Raw genomic sequence first — 24,019 nt, 5'->3', positions numbered from 1 at the left:
GATGCCTGTAACTCTGAAACAAAGCTATTATGAGGACATTTCCCCCTGTCTCTAGTGATATTATCACTTTCCAATCGTTGTTGACCGCGCACGTTATAATGGATCCTGTATTGTTAAGGAATAAATACGTAGAAACTATTTATACCAGATTATAAATGAGATAAACAATTAGGCATAAGAAGTAGTAAAGAAAATGTGCATCACTGTTGTCTGAAGTCAATTAACAAACTGCTGCTTAACAGTATATTTTTTTTACATATATAATGTTAACGATTTATTTCAGCAAAATAAAAACACTGTTAATTAAGATTGGTAATAAATAACATACCTTTTAGCGCAACGAAATTTATTATTAAAGTATAAAAGTAGTAGTAAAAAAACATTCGTACTTTCCGTTTCAACCACCCTGATTAAAATAATAAATAAACCTGTGAACTAAAGTAATCATTCACAATTAAATATAATTTACATTTTCTACAAACCATATAAAAGAATTTTTCGCACGCTCTCCTCCTGAACTCAGTATGAAAAAATATTTTCCAGGTTAAAATCATTTATAAATGTCTATTGATATATATATATATCCGTATATATATAACGAAGGTCATTGTAAAAGTTATTGCAACTATTTTTTGTCGAAAAAGCTAACGAATAAAAAAAATCTGAAATATGCAAATGAAAGGTTAGTTCATATGTAAACATTACATGTAGGGAGATGGATGAACACACACATTACCATAAAGATACAGCACGAGAAAAAAAGATTGGATTCCATTGGAGCTAGGGCTCACTCGGGCTCGTGCTCAATTATTGAGCCTGAACCCGGTTCAGCGCTAGTGCCGAGCTCACGAGCGTCGGGCTTGCGAGTTTGGACATCTATGGCGTAGACTGTTTAAATATTTTTTCATTTGTTGTTATGATTTTTAAGTTAATTATTTGATTACAATTTGTATTATTTTTAAAAATAAATTGTACAAGGATGTTGTTTATCTAAACGATGTATGTACCGTGCTTTATCATACTTTGATCGTCTTATAGTATTATATATATATATATATATATATATATATATATATATATATATATATATATATATATATTTATATATTTATATTTGAAACATGATTAGTGTCAGTGGAGTAACTAGTTTTACAGCGCCCTGAATCGAGCGATCATCGATTTACTCCTACCCGCCCCTGCCCACGCATTTAACTGCTGCTATCTATCTATCTATCTATCTATCTATCTATCTATATATATATATATATATATATATATATATATATATATATATATATATATATATATATATATATTATAGAATTATGTACAGTGTCACATCAGACTTTCATATTTGGAAATTTCGCTACAAGCTCCCTATGCGGGAAAAATGTTTTTCATTTTATTAAGACATCTTTATTGAGAATATAACTAACAAATAACCTTATTCATCTTCTTATATCACAATTATTGTTTAATACTAATACTAAGCTTGTCAAGATCTACCATTCCGTCAAGTTGGGACAAGCTCAGATGAATTTCGTTGATAGTGTTCGACATATCATACTACATGTATCTTTGTGATCGGTTTGTTTTAGAAAAAAAAAAAAAAGAAAAACTGAAAGGTGGAAAGAGCTTTGAATTTTGAGAAGTGAGATTCGAAAACTTAATGAAAAAACTGCCAACATTTTTAATTAACAGCTGTATGCACATTTTTTTTTGTTGAAAATTTTTTCGGACATATGTATTGTCCTCCTAAACACATTCAAACAATACGAAATACATTTTTTTCAAGAGAAAAAAAGTGCCATATTATGTAGATTTTCAAAACCTTACGAATGAACATTGTGAGGTTCAAAACCTTACGAATGAACAGTGCACTTAAAACTGAATTCAAATACCCCTTATTGCATGATTTGAATGTACGTAAATATTTAGCTTATAACTATAATATTTTCTAATCAAGTCCGTGAACCATATTTATAAGATTTCAAAGTGTTTGAGCTAAACCTTCCAAGTTAATTTTTAAATTTGGTCGAGATCTTGCAATAGGTCATTTAGCTGTATGCTATTTTAGAAACGTCCTATTTACTTCTTTCTAAATTCCCTTCAAATTGATGTACTGCAGCTTACTCTCTTTGGAACATTTGATATGGCCTTAATATATAGGGAAAATACAGGAGTGACAAGAATTAAAGTTAAAAACTTGTACTGATTATATTCAAAGAGATATTATACATTACAAACTCGACAAAAAAGTTAAAGCAGACAGTAACCAAGAGAAGAGAAACCTATAAACAAATAGTGGAACTCTTCAGAAACAATGTGGTCATTCTGAAACTAAGTTCATTTTCCCAAGAAGATCGGTATATATGCAAAGTCCGTTTACAATTTAATATATAGTACTCATATCTTGTATCATGTCATTACAAAATGTAGTGTGCTGATTCGTCAACAAATCTTGGTACTTTTTAAGACTGTATAATTGACAAATGACGTATGATAATGAAATAAAGTGACCTGTGCACGCTTGACACTTCACGAAAACGAAAGTCCATTTTTAGTGGTATTTCAAGTTGGAAAATGTCCGAAATTCAACGCTTGTGGAGCAGTGAATTTGGAACCTCTTACTTTGTACCTAGACGGCTTTGTGACAAGTTTAAGACGCATTCGGAATCATTTGTAATGTGCAAATGGAATGATCCAGAAGACCTCATACAGGTGTAAATCCGATTTCTTCTGCTATGGTTTTAGAAATGTTTGCCATGTGTCCCTCCTTAACTGCAACAACTTTAATCACCTGCAGTAACTAGATTCGTACAGGTGTTTTAATGATATATGTATTAAAGTTGTGATGTACTGTACAGTATACTTAATTTTACCACTAACACGAATCATAGTTTCCTTTTGTTAAAGTATTTATACATGCTTGCTTTGAATATATTATCCTGTAGGCAGGTTTCGAAATGAGTGGGGCTCTAGAAGACAGTATCTTCTTAGTACGTTGAGGTGTTTGCTCAAAAAAGGAAGATTTTTAGGTGATTAGTAAAAAAATAGGAACTTGGATGGTAATCGTGATTTGATTTCGTTATTGGTTTTTCTGCATCAAACACCTCAACCGGCAATTTCCAGGAAAGTTCTTGCACCCCACTTTCTGGGCTTGTGTTCTGGTGGCGTAGCCCAATCAGATTAAATCTATTAATGACCGTTTATTTAGTTTTGGAATTTCATTTTCAACCCTGCCGATACAAGATATAGGGTAAGTGCATAGTGAATAAGACAACATTAAAGGAAATCAAATAATATTTGTATTTTTACTTGTCTGACAAAATGATCTCACAAGCTCTTATAAAGTCTCACTGAATGACAAATTTCTTGTATAGCGGTAGATAAGATCAAAGGCAAATACTGGCTGATCTCTTGGAACAATGTGTCCAGCATCACGTACCAAGAGTTCTGTGAAATTTCCTGCTGTTTTTACATAACCTCCTATATCATTTCCAACACGCCAAATCTCTCTAGGCGCTGTTTTGTAATCTTCTGCCCCGTTAAACTCCATGGCTTCGTAAAATTTTAAAGACAACGGGTAAGCACATATGATATCCAATTGGCCAGTATAGAAGAGCACACGGTAGTTGTTCGCTAAAACTTCAATCCATGGGCGAATACTTTGCTGTTGGTCATTCAATAAATTTATGTAAGTCAGATCGCCATTTTGGTATGTTCTGTTTCCAACGTGGATAGCAGTACGTACTTCCGTTTGTTGGAGGTATATATTTTCATCGCCGCCTGGTATCAACGGGTCATATACATACAGGTAATTGTAAAAGTTTTGCAGTCCTGACAATTCACTGAGGGTGTCAAGTAATAGTCCATTTAGCTGTAATGACAAAAGACAATAAATTTTAATTAGGATTCGTTTATTCCTATATCCGTGTGTGTAATGACAATAAAATTGATTTTAACTCACAAATAAAGGTTCTCTCCCAAGAATCGGGGATCCGGAAACTGCGCATATATTTAGATAGAGGAGGGCCACGAAGAAATACTGGTAAAATATGCCGGGCCGACAGGAAAGGATAAATCCAATATGGCTGCCCAAAGGTCATGCAAATCGACTTTTGCAAGCAATCATTCTTCCATTTTCCATGGGCAGATTGACTTAATGTTTTGCAGATTAATATATGTATAAACACTACACATCTATTGATTTCAAATTTCGCGGACGTTGACGTATTGAACCCAATATGACCGATCAAAATGTCAAGGTGTCAACGTCTGGAAAACGAATTGTACTATGGAAGTACAGTATCACTAGGCGTGTACGAAAAGCATTAAACGGTTCAAAATATCGCCATCTGAAAACCAATATGGCCGAACAAAATCCTGAACCAAACAGCTCGTACTGCAAAGACGAAATTTGGTGTAAAGGTGCATTATCACGTGCAAGTTATGAACACATGACAAAATATTCATAATGTCTCCACATTGAAGCCAATTATCGCCAAATATGCATTGAAAATAAGGAAAAACTAGGCAAAAATTGATTACGGATGGTCTTCTGTCTAATGTGCAGTACGGAAGTATGAGGTATAAGGTTTACTTGCACTCACTCACCCAAAAATCAGGCATACGTACAAAGATATGATCGTAGCAACTCTCAAAGATAGGAAGAAAATGCATGGATACGGAAGATTATTGCAGTGACCGATAGAATGGCAGAAAGAGAAGGATTGAAATTACAATGAGCGGGGCAATTTGTATGAAGGAATGATGGCAGGTGGGCAAAAGCCATCCGAAACTAGATACGAATAAACAAGAAGGGACCTAGAAGACATCCCAATACGAAGTAGTGCGACGAAATGAAGAGCACTGTGGAATAAAGTGGAAACAGAATGTCTAAGCTATATTGGATACACGATGTAGAAATTGTGATCCATTTGTATTATTTTCCTCACCTACTAGTGGTAATGGACCTTTACACCAAATTTCGTTTTTGTAGTACGATTTGTTTGGTTCAGGATTTTGGGCGGCCATATTGACTTTACGATTGCGATATTTTGAACCGTTTAATGCTTTTCGTACACGTCTAGTGATACTGTACTTCCATAGTACAATTCGTTTTCCAGATACGAGTCGTTTACACATTGACATTTTGATCGGCGATATAGAGTTCAATACGTCAACGTCCGTGAAATTTCAAACCAATAGATGTGTAGTGTTCATACATATATCAATCTGCAAAACATTATGTCAATCTGTCCATGGGAAGTGGATGAGAGGTTGCTTGCAAAAGTCGATTGACATGGCCTTTGGGAGGTCATATTGGATTTATCCTTTGCAGTCTTCCCGGCATATTTTACCAGTATTCCTTCGTTGCCATCCTCTATCTAAATATATGCACAGTTTCCGGATCCTCGATTCTTGGGAGATAATCTTTACTTGTCAGTTCTTATTACGAATAAATGAAAAATTATTTAACAATGTAGTTTTTTATTTCGTATTAGGTTTCTGAGGTATTTTTATAGGGAGCTAGCTTGTTTACCAGCGGGGGCTGAGGTAAAGGGGGAAAATTTCAACAATCTTTCTGCCTGACTCTTGCAATACTCCCTTATCCTCCTTCTATATGTCAGCGTTGCCAGGGTTAAAAATTTGTCACATGAATGTCATTCTGAAGAGTTAGTGTGAGTTGGTTATTTGTTGTGTGCTGTTGTGGTTGCGGTTTTGTTGCTTATTATTCATTTGACAATGGCTTCACAGCGTAAGAGAGGGCAAACTATACACAGCGAAGCTAGAGAAGTAATAAGTAAGGCCATAGTGCAGTGCGACGAAGAAGCGAGGGAGAAAAAACTGAAGCATTTGTTATCACAGCCTAATTTGCGTGTGTCCACGTATACAGAGATCTTCGATAGGGATTGCATAATTGCATAAACTCTTTGAATTAAGTGAGTATTAGCTGAATTTTTTCACAACGCACTGGCAACCCTGCCCAGGACCGTCGAGGGACCGTCTCTTGGCGACGGGGTGGGAAACCTGGCAATCAACTCTGAATTCCTCAGCCTCGCATTAAAGCTAGCTCCCTATAATATGTATGAGAGTAATTAATGTAAGAGATAAACAGTGTGAAAACTAGAAACGAAGGGAAGATAAGTTACCTAATATTGTAATTCTTCTACGGATTATCAGCTGGAATATCCGTTTCTTTGCACAGGTAGAATGGGTTTATGGAAAATATGTGAAAGGTATATATGAAAACTTTTCTCCCGATCACGATATATAAACTATATTTGAATCAAAGTAAAAAAAAGTCGTTTTGATCTAAGTGCTATGTTCAAACATGAATTTCACACGATGCGGCCGTCATTCTTCTCGAAAAATTTGAACTCTCTTTCCCGTTTTTACTTCTCTCATCAGTCAAAGTGAATTGTGAAAACCCAGCTGTAGGATAGTGTTAACTATGTTCAATAATCCGTTTCGAACAGTTCAGCCATTTTCCCGTGAAGATCAGATAGACAACGTAGACTCGAATATCGAGGGAAAAGATGAAAAGAAAAAATCCCAGTCCTGGCGCTGAAAAGAGGAATTTCGACAACTGAAATACACATTACATTATTTTTACAGTTAAGATTTTACATACTGAATTTCGTTCCTCAAACTTAAGTAAACCCTTACATTTGTCATTTTCGATGTAAGTATTAGGAAATGTTAACAATTATGTTGTTTTTATATTTTAAGGACATTGTTATAAAAATAATTTAATATACAATCTCTATTCCGGGCACTTCACAGTGGTGAGGAAAATGATTTTAAAATTAGATCCTTTGTTAGGTTGTTTCATAAATTAACATAATATTCTTTTGCAAACTCTTCGTTTTCTTAATGTAAACTCAGATTTTTGCGCAAAATATGGACACATAGTTTTACATACATTTGCCAAACACCACTAGAAACATCGTATGAAACATATGACAGATATTACATAAAACAAACATGAGATACATCGGAAACAGTACCGAGTAATTTAACATTGCATAGTCATAGTTATTGTTTCAAAAATTAAAAAAAAAACAATATCTTAATGGATTATTACTTCCAGCAATGTCTTCAGAAAATATCTGTAGTATACTGTTCTATTTTCTTGAGATCAGTTTTGAGGCAAGGTTACATGTCGTTCTCCTGTAGGCCTCAGAATGAATTTTTGCTGAAGAAATGAAGCTATTGTAGGTACGATTATGTTATTACAATCCCTGCACAGTTTCCAGAGTACTGAAAGTATCTGACGGAAGATCAACTACAAGCTCTGTGAAATCCTATGATCTAATGAGATTCTATGATCTTTGAAAGGAATTTTTTAAACACTTCAAAATCACGATCTTTGAAAAATATGAATCACACCCAAAAGGAAGAAACCGTTGTATAAAACTGAAACGTTCCATTTCTGCAAGGCACTTTAAGGATCTCACAATCCTGTTCTGACCTTCGCAGCTCTCGGAGAAAAGCTCAAATTCATGAATATATAGAGTCACGCAGTTGTCTATATTACGCAAAAAACATGAGGCTATTGCATTTGGCATCTTGAAATCATGAGTTTCATTATACAAATAGAAATGGTCTACTCCAGGTTTGGCAATATGTGTTTTAAATACATTAAGGGAGTCATCCATTTCCGAAAGGAATTTTGTCCACCTTTCCAAATATTAAAAAAATGTTCTGGAGCGTCAAATTTTCATTAATGTGTGCTATTTTTGGTAGAATTATTGATCAGGAGCAAATGAATGTTTTCTTAAAAATATGAACAAACTCTATGCAATAGTTTGAAGGAAATATTAAGAAGTAATTTGGACAAGAGTCGTTTTGGAACCGTTTAGAAACAAGATACTTTTTGAAACTGTACGAAACCATTTTGTGACGGAGATAAGGTGTTTCGGAGAAAAAAGTGATATAATGATGTAATGTAATTATTTGTTTATTATAATGGGAATAGGATAAAAGTGATCGCTATAAAAGAAATTGTTATAATGTTTCAAATAGAACGACTTATGAATAAACAATCACTGCTTTGAAACATTCTTCAAACCAGGAGATAATATTATTAAAAACAAGCGACAACTCCTCTTGAAACTTCATGAAATTAAACTAATATATACTAATATATATAGTGTTTACGTGGTAAACAACAGTTTCTAAACATGATTGTGTGTGTGAACCATCATCTCGTACTTATGCTGTATATCTCAAATCCTCCACTCTTTCTCCGGCATCATCATTTTCTGCTTCTTTTTCCTCTGCTTCTATCATGATATATCTATGTAGAATTTCAAATAAGGAATATCCTGCCAATCCGTTCCAAAATGTAGTTGAAGCAATCGTCTGATATCACCTGATCTAACTCGGATCTGCTTCTACAATAGACCCTTTACTCGTTAACGATTTTTCAATGTGGAATATTTTACGTGCAAGGTCCGTGGTTCTTCATCCATCACATAATTAAATCATACACACAGCAAACTTAGGTCCTAATGTAATTTCAATCTCTTACCAACCACGTTTAAAGAACAAAAAACGTTGGAAGACATAGCGCAAAACACAATTCAACCTCCTATTTGGGTGGAAGTGACAATGAAACTGATCGTTAAAAATATGTTTTATTTAGACAGTAACAATAACAGAAAGGGTACCAACCGTTAGGAATGAACATATTAGAACCTACATTCTTATAACCTACTGTGTTATGAGAAAACAATACATGTTTAATTTATCTGTATCTAGCTGAGACTTGTGGGCGAGAGTCGCTTTGAAATTGTTCCTATTTACACACTACAGATGTCTAAAGGACAAGAAGCCGTTTGTGTCTGTAAATATAAAGATTTTCCCTCCGCCATTTTGGTTTGTTGGACGTGGACAAGAGCCAGTTTGTAACTGCATGATAACATTTCAGATTATTGAAAGTAATTTGCACGTTTATACTAATTTTCATTTCTCACACTTCTCTTGCGTTTTGTTTTCCGAACTACCAATTATAGTTTCATTCATTTCAACTCTACATGGAACCTTTCTTTCTGCTGACATTTGGCTTGTTGACAATCCTATAACAACACAGGAACTAAGTACAAATTAAAATCTCGGTATCATATGGTATAAAACCTTATAATGCCCCCTTATAATGCTCGCGCGCCATTTACATTGGACGGTAGGCCCTCATTTGTTAGGCAGTCCGATCACATCGAAAAAGATTGGTGTATTAAGATGACTGGTGAATTCAGTGGTTATCTTCTGAAGTCGCTTGTAAGCATTTAACGGTTTGTCCATACTTATGACTATTAGGTCCGCCTAGGTCACTCGATGATGACCAGTACGCCTACCCTCTCTTTACTCTACCAACACTCCCTTTACTTCATCAAACTTGCTTAGCCCGTCCTAAGCCCGGGTTAAAAGGTGCAGAAATCTCCGTCAAAATTCGTGTTATTACTGTGAAAATAACAAAAACGTTTCGTGGGGGAAGATAGAGATCCTGTCTATATTCTCATTTTAACTGTCAGAATAACATACAGCGTAATGCGATAGTACCAGAGAAATATTGTCGTTGTATGAGCCGACCATGACTTCCTATCAGAGGTAGCGAGGCCTTAGTAATGTTTCCAAATGGGCATCTAGCTCTTCCCATTGAGCCTGGTAGAGGACGTAGTACCTTAGCACGTTTAGGTAGTGAGTTTCCCTAACTTGAATTTGCCAATTGTACTGGAAGACGAGTGTATCCTCTGAAATAACCATATCTCCTTTAGTCATACAGCCCACATCAGTCGTATGGTTCGGTAATGTACATGTACTTCATCTATAAATTGAAGTAGAAAGGGGTTGTACCCTTTACCCTCGACCTACTCATACCATTGAGTATGGAGAAACGTGATAGGACCTCACGTGTACGTGATAGTTAAGCACGTAAATTTCAGGTAGTCGTGTTGTCTAGTGATGGACGATTTATACAACTTTACCTGGTGATAAGATGCTTCAGCTGTTTCCCGATGGAGCACTTAATATGTACCAGTGGATCGAGTTGTCAAAATTAGTGTGAATGAGGTACCTCAGTACGGAGTTTGAACGACTGGAATAGACAGGGGTGGGAGGTAGCGAGCCTATCCATGAACTCCTGGGAATCCCGAAATTGGATTGGTTTCCCCCGGGTTGTGATTATACCGCAGGATTCTGTACCTTGATGCTCCTTGTCAAGGGAGGTAATCTTGCCTTAACGCCCGGGTGCCAAGGTTGCAAACACTGGAAGATTCCTACTTGCTATAAGAGCCCCCTCAATCAGTAGGTTTCAATAGGAGGCTCTCAGAGGTTCTAAGTACTAGGGTTAGTCACTCTTAGTAGTGATAATTCATTATCTATTTAAAGGTTATGAGTGTTGTATAAGAGGAATTACAGATCGTAGCAATCACCTGAAGTCCTTGCAATTACAGACCTATTTTAAGTTGTTAGACGGCCAGGAAGTTGTAAATCGAATGAGCAGACAAGAAATGTTCAGGGAAAAATTCTTTGAGGTAGGACACACTCTCCATATCACCAGATATTATATATCCTTCCATTACAATCTGGAAATGTGGGGTGAATCCGATGCTTTCTTCCTGGTGTTGCATTTTTAATATCTGGCAGCGTGTACCCACTGATATGACGAGGGACAAAACTCAGTATATTTCTAATATTTGTCAATAGAATGGAATGTCTTTCCTTGTAATTTTAGTTGTAAGTGAGACATTGTAGTGCATAACGTTGCAGTGCACAGTTAATAATCGTAATTAAGTTACTGATCCATATTTTTAAGAAGCTAAACGTGGTTCATCATACATTGAATTAATCATATTGGAATAATTAAGTGTTATTACCGATTTATTCTTTAGCTGTATATTTGTCTCTAAAGTGAAAATTTGTTAAAAGTTTGAAGCAATAGCAAGTTCATTAGGAACTGAAAACACTTACATAGTTCGCATCAGCATATCTTTCTTCCAAAATGAGTTGAACCGTTTGATTTTCCATTCGATGAAAATCTTCCCGAGCGTTGGCGTCAATAAGTCCCAGCTGATACGCATAATCACCATATGGAGTCTGATGTATAGGATCTGACCAAGCATTTCCTATGATCATACCTGAAACGAGTACAATTACATATTAGATGGGACTTTCGGAACTAAGGTGCTTAGACTATAGTTTGGCGGGAATGGGCAATAACTCTGGCAAAATCTTGGAAACGCAATACTAATATGTAAGATAAGTTCGGTTACGTAACACAAGTATCACTATAATATGAAAGGGATCAACTCTACTTGACTATCAAAATACTATACATTCTCGTTTGTCCGTCTATTTATTGTAGAGAGTGGTTCGGAGTTAGAGCAAGTCTCGGATTACTGAGAACATTTAAAATTGTTGTATTTATATAAGTTATTTCCTAGTCACCAATGTATGATGTGAGAGGGACCTTTTACAATTAAAATTCGGAGAAAGAGAACAAGTTGAGCAGAAAAGGCAAACGAACATGGAATGGGACAAAACAAGATGCCAGTGTTTCATTACACGTGTTGCATGTACAAAAGTCCATCGACTAAGCCTTATTTCCCTGCTACCAGTGTCTTGTGTCAACGCTAGATTCGTTGACTTCTCCTTGCTCTATCAGAAGAATTTACTGAGAATCCAAGCAGCTAGCCCTGACGTCATACAGCACGCAGTTGGTAATACTGATTTACATTATATCTTACAATGTACTCAACAGAAATTGCTTGCTGCGAGCACGCAGTTGGTAATACTGATTTACATTATATCCTACAATGTACTCAACAGAAATTGCTTGCTGCGAAGATCATCTTCTTAACTTATCTAAGATCTCTAATTTGTTTGACAAATCTAGTATTTCCTTTTAGATGCTATAGGATACCTCACGACAAGTCACCAATTCGCAACAACTAATTTTTTATGCTTGAAACTCTGAAATTTAATGTGTTTTTGTGATCACAATACTGTCTGAATAATGACAACAATGTAAAACAAATAGAAAACAAAACCGTTTTGACGGCTGGATTGGCGAGATTGTATTTAATAGTTGTGCAACTCTTATGGAAGAAGGTACTGTATACCAAAGAACAAAAATGTTGATCTGAAAAAGCTTTTTTTGTTTAAAATATTAGAAAGAATTGATATTCCATTAATAAAGCTTAAAGTCTAAAGAAATTGGTTGTAGGAAATAGAATTGAATAATAGGAAATCAACATAACGGTATATACGAAATACCAACAATGGCCCAGTGGTAGACCCCCCATCCCTTGTCGATTCCATCTCTCGCCAAGTGGACTTTGTGGTGGACAAACACCGTGTGCTTAGGTTTTCCCAGAGTTCTCCCGTTTCGTATTACTTCCATTATTTCATCTACTAATATTAGCTATTTCACCATGACTGTCTCTCTCAGTTTCGGTGCATAATAGTGAGACGTTAAAAATGAACACAACACTATTACTAGCTTCCTTACCTTGCATATTGATTCTTAAATCAGCAGTTGGGTTGTTCTGGTGAATTGTGTATGCTATAGCTGGTCCATATTTGCCTAAAAATAGATTAATAGAACGAAACTTCGATTAAAACTACAATTATAATGTAGATGGAAAATCTTTTCTACAATTCTCCATTGAATAAGTCGGAATTGTAAAGTTGTTTGCCATATAGGTAAAATAAATACTCCAGAATAACATTTGGGAATTTGCTAATATTCATATGGAAACTTCTGTATAGTTTTCCTAATTTGGCGTTCAAATGTATGACTCTGTTTATCTACTTAATTTTTAAACTAGTGACGTAATACATGTAAAGTAATAAAACGGATGCCTTCCTAGATTTCTCTCCGTATCACTCACTGAAATCATTATTATGTCAATCAACTACTTGTAAGGCTTATTAGAATTATTTCTAGTATATTCAGTTAAAGCAATTGTTCTGTCCTAGCCTTCGGCTGTGGTTGCTACTTGTTCCGAAGTTTTCGGAACAGTCCCTATTTTGTAGAAAATATCTCGAGTCCCGACGTGGCTCTGCCATGATTTTAAAATGTTCCGACTTTTAAATTTATTGATGAAGTTGGTAATTCATATTATTTAATTTGGAACTTAATTTTGACATTATTATGCGGAGCCTTCAGAATAAGAGGAACCTCACAACAGTGGCAGGCAGGTACCAATGTGCCTGGCAACAGAAAGTCTAAACGTACTTAGTAATTACTGAAAATCGACTTCTCAAGGCAGTAATGAGTAACCCGAAATATACATTTAAATGCAAACAGCAGCAGTAGACCTGAAAGTGGTAGAGCTATAGCATTTACAACAAGGAATGGCGCTCCTATAACAAATTATGTCCAAATATTGGGATAGTTAACCATTTCCATTTCTTACTTTGTATGTATTTAGTTACATAACATATCTAGGTAAGGCCTATACATATACTACACACTATTCAAATTGGCCACATTTTTATTATATATTATATGGCATATGATGTAAAGAGTCTCTAAATTTCCTTTGACTCGCTTTTCACTATGGAAACGCTAATCAATTTATTACATTATTACGGAAAAAGAGATGCTGATACCCCGCCGAGTATAGCTGCATAAAATATCCCTACATTGCCTTTGGAAAGGTGCCAAACCGTATGAAGCATGTGTCTGTGTGTGTGTGGTGCGTGTGTTGAAATATTGTCCTTAAGTCCGAGGAATATATTGCTCACAAAACTTGTTCGTAAAGCAATTTGATCGCAAATCTTGGGGCTACTGTACCTCGTTCGTAGAATCAATAGGTCGTTGTATTAATATCAGTAAATTTTATGTGTAATTCTGCTCGTGCGGCCCTTGGTTAACTAACCATCGGCTTTATGCTTTAAGACGGCCCTGCCCTGTACAATCGGATAGTTCCATATTCAACAATAAATATAATTCATTCTTTACATCATTGTTAATTTAATATATGATTTATTGATATTAATATACATCCATAACAGCAAAGAGAAAAACGGATCCAACTCAATGTAAGTGATCAATGTAAATTATACACATTTAGTAATTAGTAATATTATTTTACTCTAAGGACTGACAAAGGGAATACATAAAATACATCTCCTAGTTTCCCGTTTGGATCCGAGATACTGATATAGGTACGAAGTAAATAGAGAATTAATAAACACTAGTGATCTATTGTGTATAATATATCGCTTACCAGCGTAAGATTCCCCACTGACGAAGAAATCGTTATCCTGTAGATCAGGGAACAAAGTGAAGAATTGAACTAAAGCCTCATAGAGGTCTCTGCCCACAGCAGTTTCATTTCTCGCGTATCCTCGATCATCTTCGGTGAAACTGAAACCTGAAAAACAATTAACAGCAATTAGACCAGGGATGCAAATAAGCAACAAAATTTTACTCGCCCAAGAAAAAAGCTACTAACCTACATCCCACAATACTGTAGAAATAATTCACTTACTTCGGTATGATATTAACCCTTCAGCACTCGCGCACAGACCGTCACGCGAGAACTCGCACGCGGTCGACACGACCGCGCTGTAAAATTTTACGTTAAGGAATGAATTACATAATTTTAAATGAATTGTATACTTGCCAAAAGCGGTGGTGTGTTGCAAGAATAAAGTATGGGGTAGGATTAGAGGGGGTGAGGGGACGTTTGTTCAAAGTCACTAAACAAAATCAAAGAATATTTATAGGTGCGGTCGAAAAGACCGCGCTGCGAGTTCTAGAGGGTTAAATACCCGCCCGTACCGATGAGTCACTCGCGCCGGGCGAGTGCTTATTTACATTCCTGAATTAGACCCTATAATCAACAGTAACAGACTTTTCAAAAGTTAAACAAAGACAAATTCATGGTTTACAGTGGTAGGCATATGTACAGCTTTGTTTAGCAAAAAGCAGTGGAATATACAGGTTGATCCGGAAGTGGGCGTACCCCTTTAGTTTCAATAGTATAGTGTTAGTTATGATAAAATGTCTGTACACAGTTATCTTGAAGTCTGAAGAGTCTTAAGAGTCTTAAACATCGGTATGATCACCATCCATGTCGTAACATAGCTGAATTCTACGCCAAGTTCTCACAGATGTTTTGCGGAGATACTCTGGAATCATGAGGGTGAAGGCATGTTCCACAGCTGCTCGTAATGCCTGTGTTGGGTGATATCGAGTGTTTCTTACTTGTTGCTTTATGAAACCCCAGAGAGCATTGTCTACTGTCTTAGATAGAGACATCCTGGAGGCCAGGCAAAGGGATCTGCTGAAGATGTACAACCTCTTCCAGTCCATCGGTCAGGAAAGTCTGATGCAGGTAATTGCGCACGTGAATCGCGAAGTGCGCTTGTGCTTCATCGTGCTGTATCACAACAGCGTCTTTGATACCATTTTTTTCTAGTTGAGGCGCCAACCACCTAACAAATGTGGGTAAAACCTAAAACCGTCAGAGAATACCAATTAGGAGTACGCCCACTTCCGGACCACGCTGTATATATAGGTGGCGAGAAAGTCACTTTACACCTGCACTCAGGAGTAAAAGTGAGGGAGAACGTAGGGGTACGTAGACCTCCACCTCCAAAAATATCTATGGCGCCCTCCACTTCCTAAAAATACAATGGGCAGAGGTAGGCACGGGGGACAGCGTGACGGCATGCGTCCTCTTACCTTTTCAGATCCACTTTTACAACCGTTATTTCATCTCTACATTAAGAATACTAGATAATACTTACAGTTATGTGTGCAAAATGTTCTTACACACACCTTCATTACCAGTGCACAGAATCATGCGCCTCCATGATATCATTGGTTAGTTTATTAATGACGATTGGTCAGAATGCATGCAAGCCTAAGTCTATTTTCTTGTGGAGCTACATTTAGCTCCTTGCAATTCCAAGTTCTGTGGAACGCTTTCTGATCTACTTGTAAGGTTAACGCATCATTGACGCACTAACTTCTGCACACGTTCTTTCGGATTGATGGACGACAAGAACGATTGGCTCCCAGCAACTCAGCATAGTCAAACACCGCCAAAATCCGCAATCGGTCATGGTCTGGGGCGGAATTTGATCCAGTGGCGAGACCCCTGGTGTTCGTGGATCAAGTGACCAAGATCAACCACGAAGTGTACCACCGCGACATTCTTGGGACCGTGGTACTTTCTTGGGCCAAGCGGTAATTTGGCGATACGGAATAAAATTTCCAACAAAATTCTGTTCCGGCTTACAGAGCGAAACGGACGCATAACTGGTACACAACCCATTTTCCGGACTTCATCTCGTCTGCGAATGCCAGGTCTACTTGCCGGATCTCAACACTATGACTACGGTGTATGGTCGATTTTGGAGGACAGGGCATACCCATATGCCATAAAAGCTTGGAATCGCTGAAGCCATCGCTGCGTCGTCACTGGAACAGATTGTCGCCCGAGGACCTGCGGCCCATCGCCGAACATTTCAAAGCACGTTTGGATCTTTGTATCGCCGCAACGGGCGGCTACTTCGAAATTGGCTGAACATATTGTCCCTAAATACCCATGCTCTTGGTATTACATCGTGTTTTGTTAAATTCTATCGGTGTAATAAATGTACGGTAATAAACATTCGTACGGATTATTTCTTGTCATCTTGTATGTTCCGTGAGTACCTCAAATAATATACTAACCGAGGCCAGAAAAATACATTACCACATCCATTCCCCTCACAAGACATTCACGGAACCGGTCGTAGAGGCTCGGAAGCGACTTATTAAAATGGTTGGCTGGAATATGTTCAACACCGCCGTTACAAAAGGTTTAAATAGATGGAACGTCCTCACAATGATCCTCCTCCAGGCCAGATCTGAGCTTAGAAAGAAGAGAATAATGTACACTGATACCAAATCGGGCAAATATGGGGAATATTCTAGGATTGTGACCATTCTTTTAGTCAGAAACTGACGCACAAGAAAGTGCATCGTCCTACAGCAAATTTCATGTGCGTAAGACGGATACAGAATCTTCTCGAAGCCACAGTCTTTCGGTGCAACCTTGGCAACAACAGCCGTGTGGACGGAAGGGTTGTCATTCAGTTTGCGAGGTCTTCGCACAGCAATTCATTTAAACGATTCTGTCCAACGAACTAAATAGTTGAGACTGAAACGCTATTCATTCCATAGATTACTCTATATGCCATGAACAGCTTATTATCAATGACATGATATGTCAGTATGAAATCGGAAATTTTAAGAAATATTCTCCTAAGTAACTACGTAAATTAAAATAAAATGTAATTGTTATTTATTAGATGTAGATCGCTGAGATGAAGTGACTTGAAACGAATATCCCAGCAACACATTTGACAGATCTTACGTAAACTACTGATCAGCTACATTGGATTGGATGCACAAGTTAAGCTTGTTGATCAAACATACTGTAATATGTGGGTTTTGGCCAACCAACGATTTGCAGTCATTTATCCAACAGTCCCGAAATCTCTACATTTTACTTCGTTCGTAAGGGGTTAACGTTGTCAATTAAGTTCGTTATTAAATGCTCAGCAAAAGCGGTCAATTAACAACGTGGGGCCAACGTGGACAGTTATATAGAATACTTTGTTCCATTATTGGGTATACTGTTTGTTCTGCTAGGACAGACTCGTGAATCATGTATCTATGACTTGAAATAAGTGACAATGCTTATTCCTCCAACCACAGAGAGTGTGAGTGATTACAATTCCGTTTTGTTCGATTCACGGTGGAGACACTCGGTCGAAAAAGTGCAAAACCCCTTTCCTCGAATAGTATGATCGCCGAGGGACATAATCCTTTATACGTGATGGTCTAGCATTACTATAGACGCAAAAAGCTCAGAAATCTAATTCCTAATTGCCTAATTCCTAACAGTTCTGTTTTGATACACATAGTTCTAACGTGGACTGTCGGTGATATTTTCTATTACGCTACATGGGACGCAAAAATAAATAATACTTTACAAGTAATGTGTACTGCCTTTCTGTTAGTAGTATATATGTAATCATTACAAGACACTATACACAATGGCTTAGTTAACACTGTACTTTTTACATATAGGCTAAAACACATATCTAAATAAATACATGAATAAATAAATAGCCTGTTTCAGCGGAATGTATGAAAACTATCAATTATTTCAGGTAAGAACGTCGTATTTTTAATGCTGGAAAAGTACATTTTTTTTTCGAAAACTATGCATCAGAATCAGGCGTGCACCCAGAAATTTTTGTTTGGAAGGGTCCAGCCTTTAGGAAGGGTCGTTACTACAAGCCACTACGTCTATTTAGTGTTGAACGGGTTTTATTCTGCACTCGAAAAGACGATAAGAAGTTACTTCCACTTCCTACTTCCACTACTTCCTAGAAGTACTTCCACTTATATTTACAGTAGAAAAATGAGATAACTAGATTGTTTTTTATAACAGAAAGAGTACAAATGAAATGTAAGATCAAATTTTCATACTACATCAATTATTTCCCTACTAAACAAATATAGTTTTATTGAGAAATCGTACAAATGTATGTTGAGTTAGAAAGTTTTAGGGGAGTGGGGGTCAGGATCCGCTGCGCCCCTGATCCGAATTTATACTCAAGCATCTTATTTCATTAGGCTGTATGTCTCTATTGATCAATACATGTTTGAGTCTTAGACAATATTACAGTTTAAACATAAAAGATTCAAGAGTTAATAATAATATTGAGCGATGTAGACAGTCTTCTTGTCAGTATCTTAATAAAATAGCATTATGAGGGTAGATTCAGTGTCCGGTTCATGTTATATAATGGGTGACGCAGAACACTACAACAATTTTTAGGTTTACAAAAATGTCCGTCTCTTTTTCGATTTTCCCGAAAACTACGCATGTGGATATACGTATATTTACCAACACCGTTTTCTTCAGCTCAATTATATATATTGATTGGTGATTCATCTCTCATTTTTGGATAACATTTTTTCCGTTGAATGCTAATAACAAGCTATTATAGAACAATTTGTCTAATTTAATTTCCTATTGTTTTACTTATTTACAAGTGGTCCAGATTTATTTTCCTTAAAATTCAAAACTTTATTTATTTCTGATCCAATTTGTTTTCTGATGGGCATACAAAATCAAAATATGAATCAAAATATCTTACCTGTTCCAACAGGATTATCAATGTAGATGACAGAATGATTCTTATGCCATGAGTAAGGGTTATTAATTAGGGTGTTGTTTACCAAAATTTTGAAAGGTCCATTCTCTTGAAAGAGTCCGTATAATGAGGAAGCTCCAGGCCCTCCCTGAAGCCACAAAACCACTGGCGCATTCTCATAATCATTCTAAAAGTGAAAGAGAAAGATTAAACATTCAGAATTTCAATGTTATCCTTCTGAAGTTCACAGTATTACGTCATATTGTGCATACGAAATTTACCAGAATACCGAATGTGCTCTTCTGTGTTCCTAAAGGACAAAAGTTCACGGACGTATCAAAATTTATGAACATTTACAGACATTATCCGAAACATTATGACCAGTTGCTACTTTTTGAACGAAGTCGATGGGATTACGTAAGGGGCAAGGAACAAGGCAGAAACACTCGTCAGATGGCAATAGGTATCTCCCTCAGTCAGTGTGATGTTTGGAGAAGCTCGGCGATACATCAGAGTTTGATAGGGGATAGATTCTGATGGCCACACAGTTGGTAACGAGCATCTCGGAAACAGCGAGACTTGTCATGCGTTCACAAGCTGCCATGCTTAGTGTCTTACAGAGGTGGGAAAAGGCAAGTGAAACCAGGACTAAAAGACAAGTTGTGAGAAGGACATCTTAACTAAAGATGTTGAACGTCGTAGATTGTCAGGTTCGCTAAAAAAAAAAAAAAAGGCTCAATTAACAGCAGGCTTCAACAGTGCACAAAACATTAATGTGTCTGAGCACAAAGTCCTTCGAACACTGTTTGATACGTGGCTCCGCAGTCAACGTCCACATTTATGTCAATGTTAACCGCTCGGCATCATCGATTACGACTGGAATGTGTATATTAGGTCCATCGTGATTGGACCGTTGAGCAATGGCATAACGCTGTATTGTCCGATGAATCACGATACTGCATCCATCATATTGATAGCCAAGTTAAAATCCGATGACTTCAGGGGAGCAGCTTCTCGAGGACAGCTTCTAGTTAACAGCAGATCCTTTCTTATAATGTACACTCATCCATGCCAGCCACATTTTAGCAGGACAAAACTTCTTGTCACAAGGTCAATGTTGTACTGCAGTTGTTCGAGGGGCACAATGGTGAATTTCAATTGCTTCAAAGGCCACCGAACTCAACCGAACTAAAGCCAACTGCACCTTGGGATGTCGCAGAACGTCAAGATCCAAGCTCATCGCTCCCCCTTCCGCTTCCGTAGAATTCACAGAAATGACTTGTGTCTGCAAATGTGATGAGCCGTTTCTCCAGCAACCTACCAATGCAACATTTCTCACATGCGAAGCCGCATTTCTGTTGTTCTGCGAACCAAACTTGGACATACCATAAGTAGGTGTTCAAAACATTTTGGCTGGTCAGTGTATTTACTCAAGGCCTTTCCTACCAGAAGTCCCTGTTCTTTGTAAGTGAAAAATTAGGCTTAAAGAATATAAAATATTGTAGTTTCTCTTTTCTCCATTTAGGCGCAGAATTTTCAAAAACGCTGAAATAAGTGTTTTTCTATTTTCATTTGAGTCATTTCATAGTCCTAACTTGAGGGTATCCTCAGGTTAGACACTTTCTGGATAAATAAAGCAAAATTTGAATATTGCAGAAATAGCCCCACTGAGGAGTGACTTTTTTAGAAAACTTTCAGAGATCGTGAGGTACTCTATTTTTGGGAATAGTTTGAATCCTCTTTTAACCCCGCTAGGGCATGTATTAAAAGATCATATCCTTTGTTTTCAGGATAAAACCAATTTTCTGTTCAAAATGGCGTTTCTAGCTGCAGTAGATGGTCTGGGTTTTGATTTTTTTAAAACATAAAGGTATAAATGTTTTTATAAATTGTTTCTTAAATTTTATCAATTCATTTGTCAAGGTAATATAAAACTAACTGATCTTTTGATAAAAATGAAATTAAGCTATCTAACGTCATATATTGATCAATTGCATTGGTAATCACGTCATTTTCTAACAAAACCATTTCTGAGAATATTAAAATAAATTGAACTTGGTAAGCAAGAAAAATTGCTATGCAGTTAAAAAGTAAACTAATGTTCTAAAGTAAAGACCCTGATGGTTTCTGAAACGAAAAAAAGATCTCCAACTTCAAGAATAATCCTAGAATTCCAGCACATTACGGATGTGAAATTAAACAAAAGACTTGCGTTGGTACATAGTTTTGTAAAGAGAGAAATATCACTGTGAAATATATTTCGTTAGTTTGTGGCTTTAATTTTAACGGTTTTACTCTTATATTTGTGCAAATTGATAGACGTATTACAAAACAATCAATTCACAATACACTGAATTTAATGTCCTTTTCAGCAGTGAGGCTATATGAGACGTCGTCCTACAGTTCAAGGTGGAATCCGAACCATAGCAATCTATTTAGAAAGTCTCTCTCACCAGGAATCAACACCGTGAGCTCGTGCACCAAAGGCGCGTGAGCCAAGAGCTGGATTAGCTGAGAAATCTTACTCAATAATGTGATGAATATATATAACTGATAGTCTTGAAGCGCAATGCACATATAGTGGAAACATTCAGGATAAATGATACTTTAAATACCATCAAAGGAATGTTCTCGAACTCAAGTCGCGAGTCGTGAAGAATTGGCTGATGTACACTGCTCAAGAATCTTAAAACGAAACCACAAACACTTCCTGTCAATCCGACAATTTTCTGCAAGTACATTGATGAAACAGCTAACTTTCAAGTCGCTGAATCCCTGAAAGACTTGAAGAAAACACTAAAGGAATGGAAATCTCAAGTACAGATGGCAAAATTAAAGCCTGCAGCATCATTAAAAGAATGAACACGTGACAATAAATGTGAACCTAGAACGTACTGACTCTTAAGTTATGCAGAATTAAATTATTGAATTATGATTAATACTGTGCTTTTTATTTGGGATATTTAAAATGATCTAGTATTTTTGATGTCATGGTGAAGTCAGTGTTTTAAATATTTAACAAGAACGTTTTATTTATGAACTTCAATGCAAATAGAAGTATGGCACATTGTTTCTAAGTAGTGTTTCAATGTGTAATGGTCAATTTTGATTCTTTATGAATTATTTTTACAGTGAAATAACATGTAAAATATTAGAAATGATCGAATATTAATGGTAGTCACTGCACCAATACGATTAGCTTATTCTTCTGCCAGGGACGTACACAGAAATTTATTTCGGGGATCCAATGTTTTTCAGGGTCCAAATTCAATATGAAAATAGATGATATTAAAAATTTGTAAAATCATTCCCAACACCAAACTAATAATACAGAATAGTCGGGATTTCCAGGAGAGGGGGAAGGGGAAACCTCCAGGTCACCCCTTTTGAAGGACACCATTCGTGTCTGACTAATGGTACTGTAGAATGTAACTTTCGTATAGTCATGTCCTTAACAACTAAACTTTTTTTTTAAAAAAAAAAACTTAAATCTTTAGTAAATCAAACCTACTTCGGTCAATTTTGATATACTTCATCTTTAAGATCTTTATCTGAAGCTTCTTTCATGTCCCGACATTGTAAATTATTCTTATAATAATAATAATTAAAAAAAAAACGGTTTAATTTTCCGTGTAGTTAAGCATCACAATTTTGGTAATTGCACTTGATTCCTTTGTGCTCTGAACGTTCCATATGCTTCTGGGATCTAAGATAATCATTTACTGTACATGTTGAAACAGGTAACTTATATACTAATTTTTGCAATTCTCTTACCTCTGCTGGGAAGAACCAAAAGAAGAGGTTGGAATTGAAATCCTCGTTCACTGTCAAAAACCCTGAATAACTGGGAATTTCAGAAATGTTGCCAACTCTTGCTAAATTTTGAGCCTCTTCGATGTTTCCAGCTTGAATCAAAGGTGTAAGAAAAAGAGCTTCTCCTGCATCACCCTCCACTGGGAGTGGCTCCCATATTGGATAAACCTTTCTTAGTGGATGATATTTAATAGAGGAACTTAGCTCACAGAAGATTAGAACAACCAAAGGCACGTACTTCCACATGACAACCACTTGAGTTTGACTGTTGATCAAAACTAAATTTTCATCGATGGGATTCAATTTATATAAGTGCCGCAAAATAGTCTGCAGAAAGACACTTGATAGTGCTTGAAATTTGATGGATAGATAAGGTTTTGTACTTTTTATTTATAATGGGAAACAATGACTCAAGTAAAATCTACTAAAAAAATATATCAGTCTATAATGAGGAAACAAAATACTTCCGAAAGAAATATGTCTTTCAAAAAAAAAAAAAAAGTTTTTTCTTGTAGATACGAGTTATCTTACAAGGTCGTGTACGTATTATGTAATATTGTCTAGGTAATAAAATGACAATATTATTATTTATGTCTGACTTTTGGTAATACTCAATAGAAGAAAGAAAAGCACAATTCATTCTACAGACAAAGTGCAAGAAGATAAAGAGATAAATGTCAATTCATTGTCTACGAGTATCGTCTTTTAAAGTATAGACCATATACAAAGTTAAGATAGGCCAATAGACTTGTTTCATCATGTACTATTATCTAGATTCATTTTCTTTTAATATTGATTAGATTATGGGCTTTCTTTGAAGAGACGAATCTTGGATTTTGACTAATAAATCTCCAAGAATGCTATTAATTATCTCCACAAATGAATCAGTGCACGTTTGCATGATTTGGCATATTATTATCGTGTTTATAGATATACACAGAGCCATATTTACACTTTTGCCAACATTGGCTATGGACGGTAAATTTTCGTTATGAATATGAAACGGGATACTTACACGTGTGAA

The 24,019-nt window shown here is 36.3% G+C and overlaps 2 protein-coding genes across 2 annotated transcripts in view; one reads left to right on the top strand and one right to left on the bottom strand.

Annotated features, from left to right (window-relative positions):
• Positions 1-3,285: 3,285 nt before the first annotated feature.
• On the bottom strand, positions 3,286-23,278 carry LOC145694634 (venom serine carboxypeptidase-like). The gene is made up of 6 exons (XM_081771043.1): positions 22,957-23,278; positions 19,186-19,369; positions 14,244-14,390; positions 12,518-12,592; positions 10,978-11,144; positions 3,286-3,880 (listed from the first exon to the last, which is right to left on the bottom strand). The coding sequence occupies exons 1-6, from the start codon at positions 23,239-23,241 to the stop codon at positions 3,347-3,349; spliced, it is 1,392 nt and encodes a 463-aa protein (XP_081627169.1). The 5' UTR covers positions 23,242-23,278; the 3' UTR covers positions 3,286-3,346.
• Positions 14,007-24,019, top strand: part of LOC145694635 (hippocalcin-like protein 1) — a 44,660-nt gene continuing 34,647 nt past the window's right edge. The window contains exon 1 of the mRNA XM_081771044.1: positions 14,007-14,055. The gene's annotated coding sequence lies outside the window, so the exon portion shown is untranslated. The remainder of the gene's footprint in view (positions 14,056-24,019) is intronic.

The sequence above is a fragment of the Thermobia domestica genome, chromosome 9 (genome assembly GCF_964235325.1).
Source record: "Thermobia domestica chromosome 9, izTheDome1.hap1.1, whole genome shotgun sequence".
In the NCBI taxonomy this organism is placed as follows: Eukaryota; Metazoa; Arthropoda; class Insecta; order Zygentoma; family Lepismatidae; genus Thermobia; species Thermobia domestica.
This window is presented reverse-complemented; position numbering and strand designations above follow the sequence as displayed.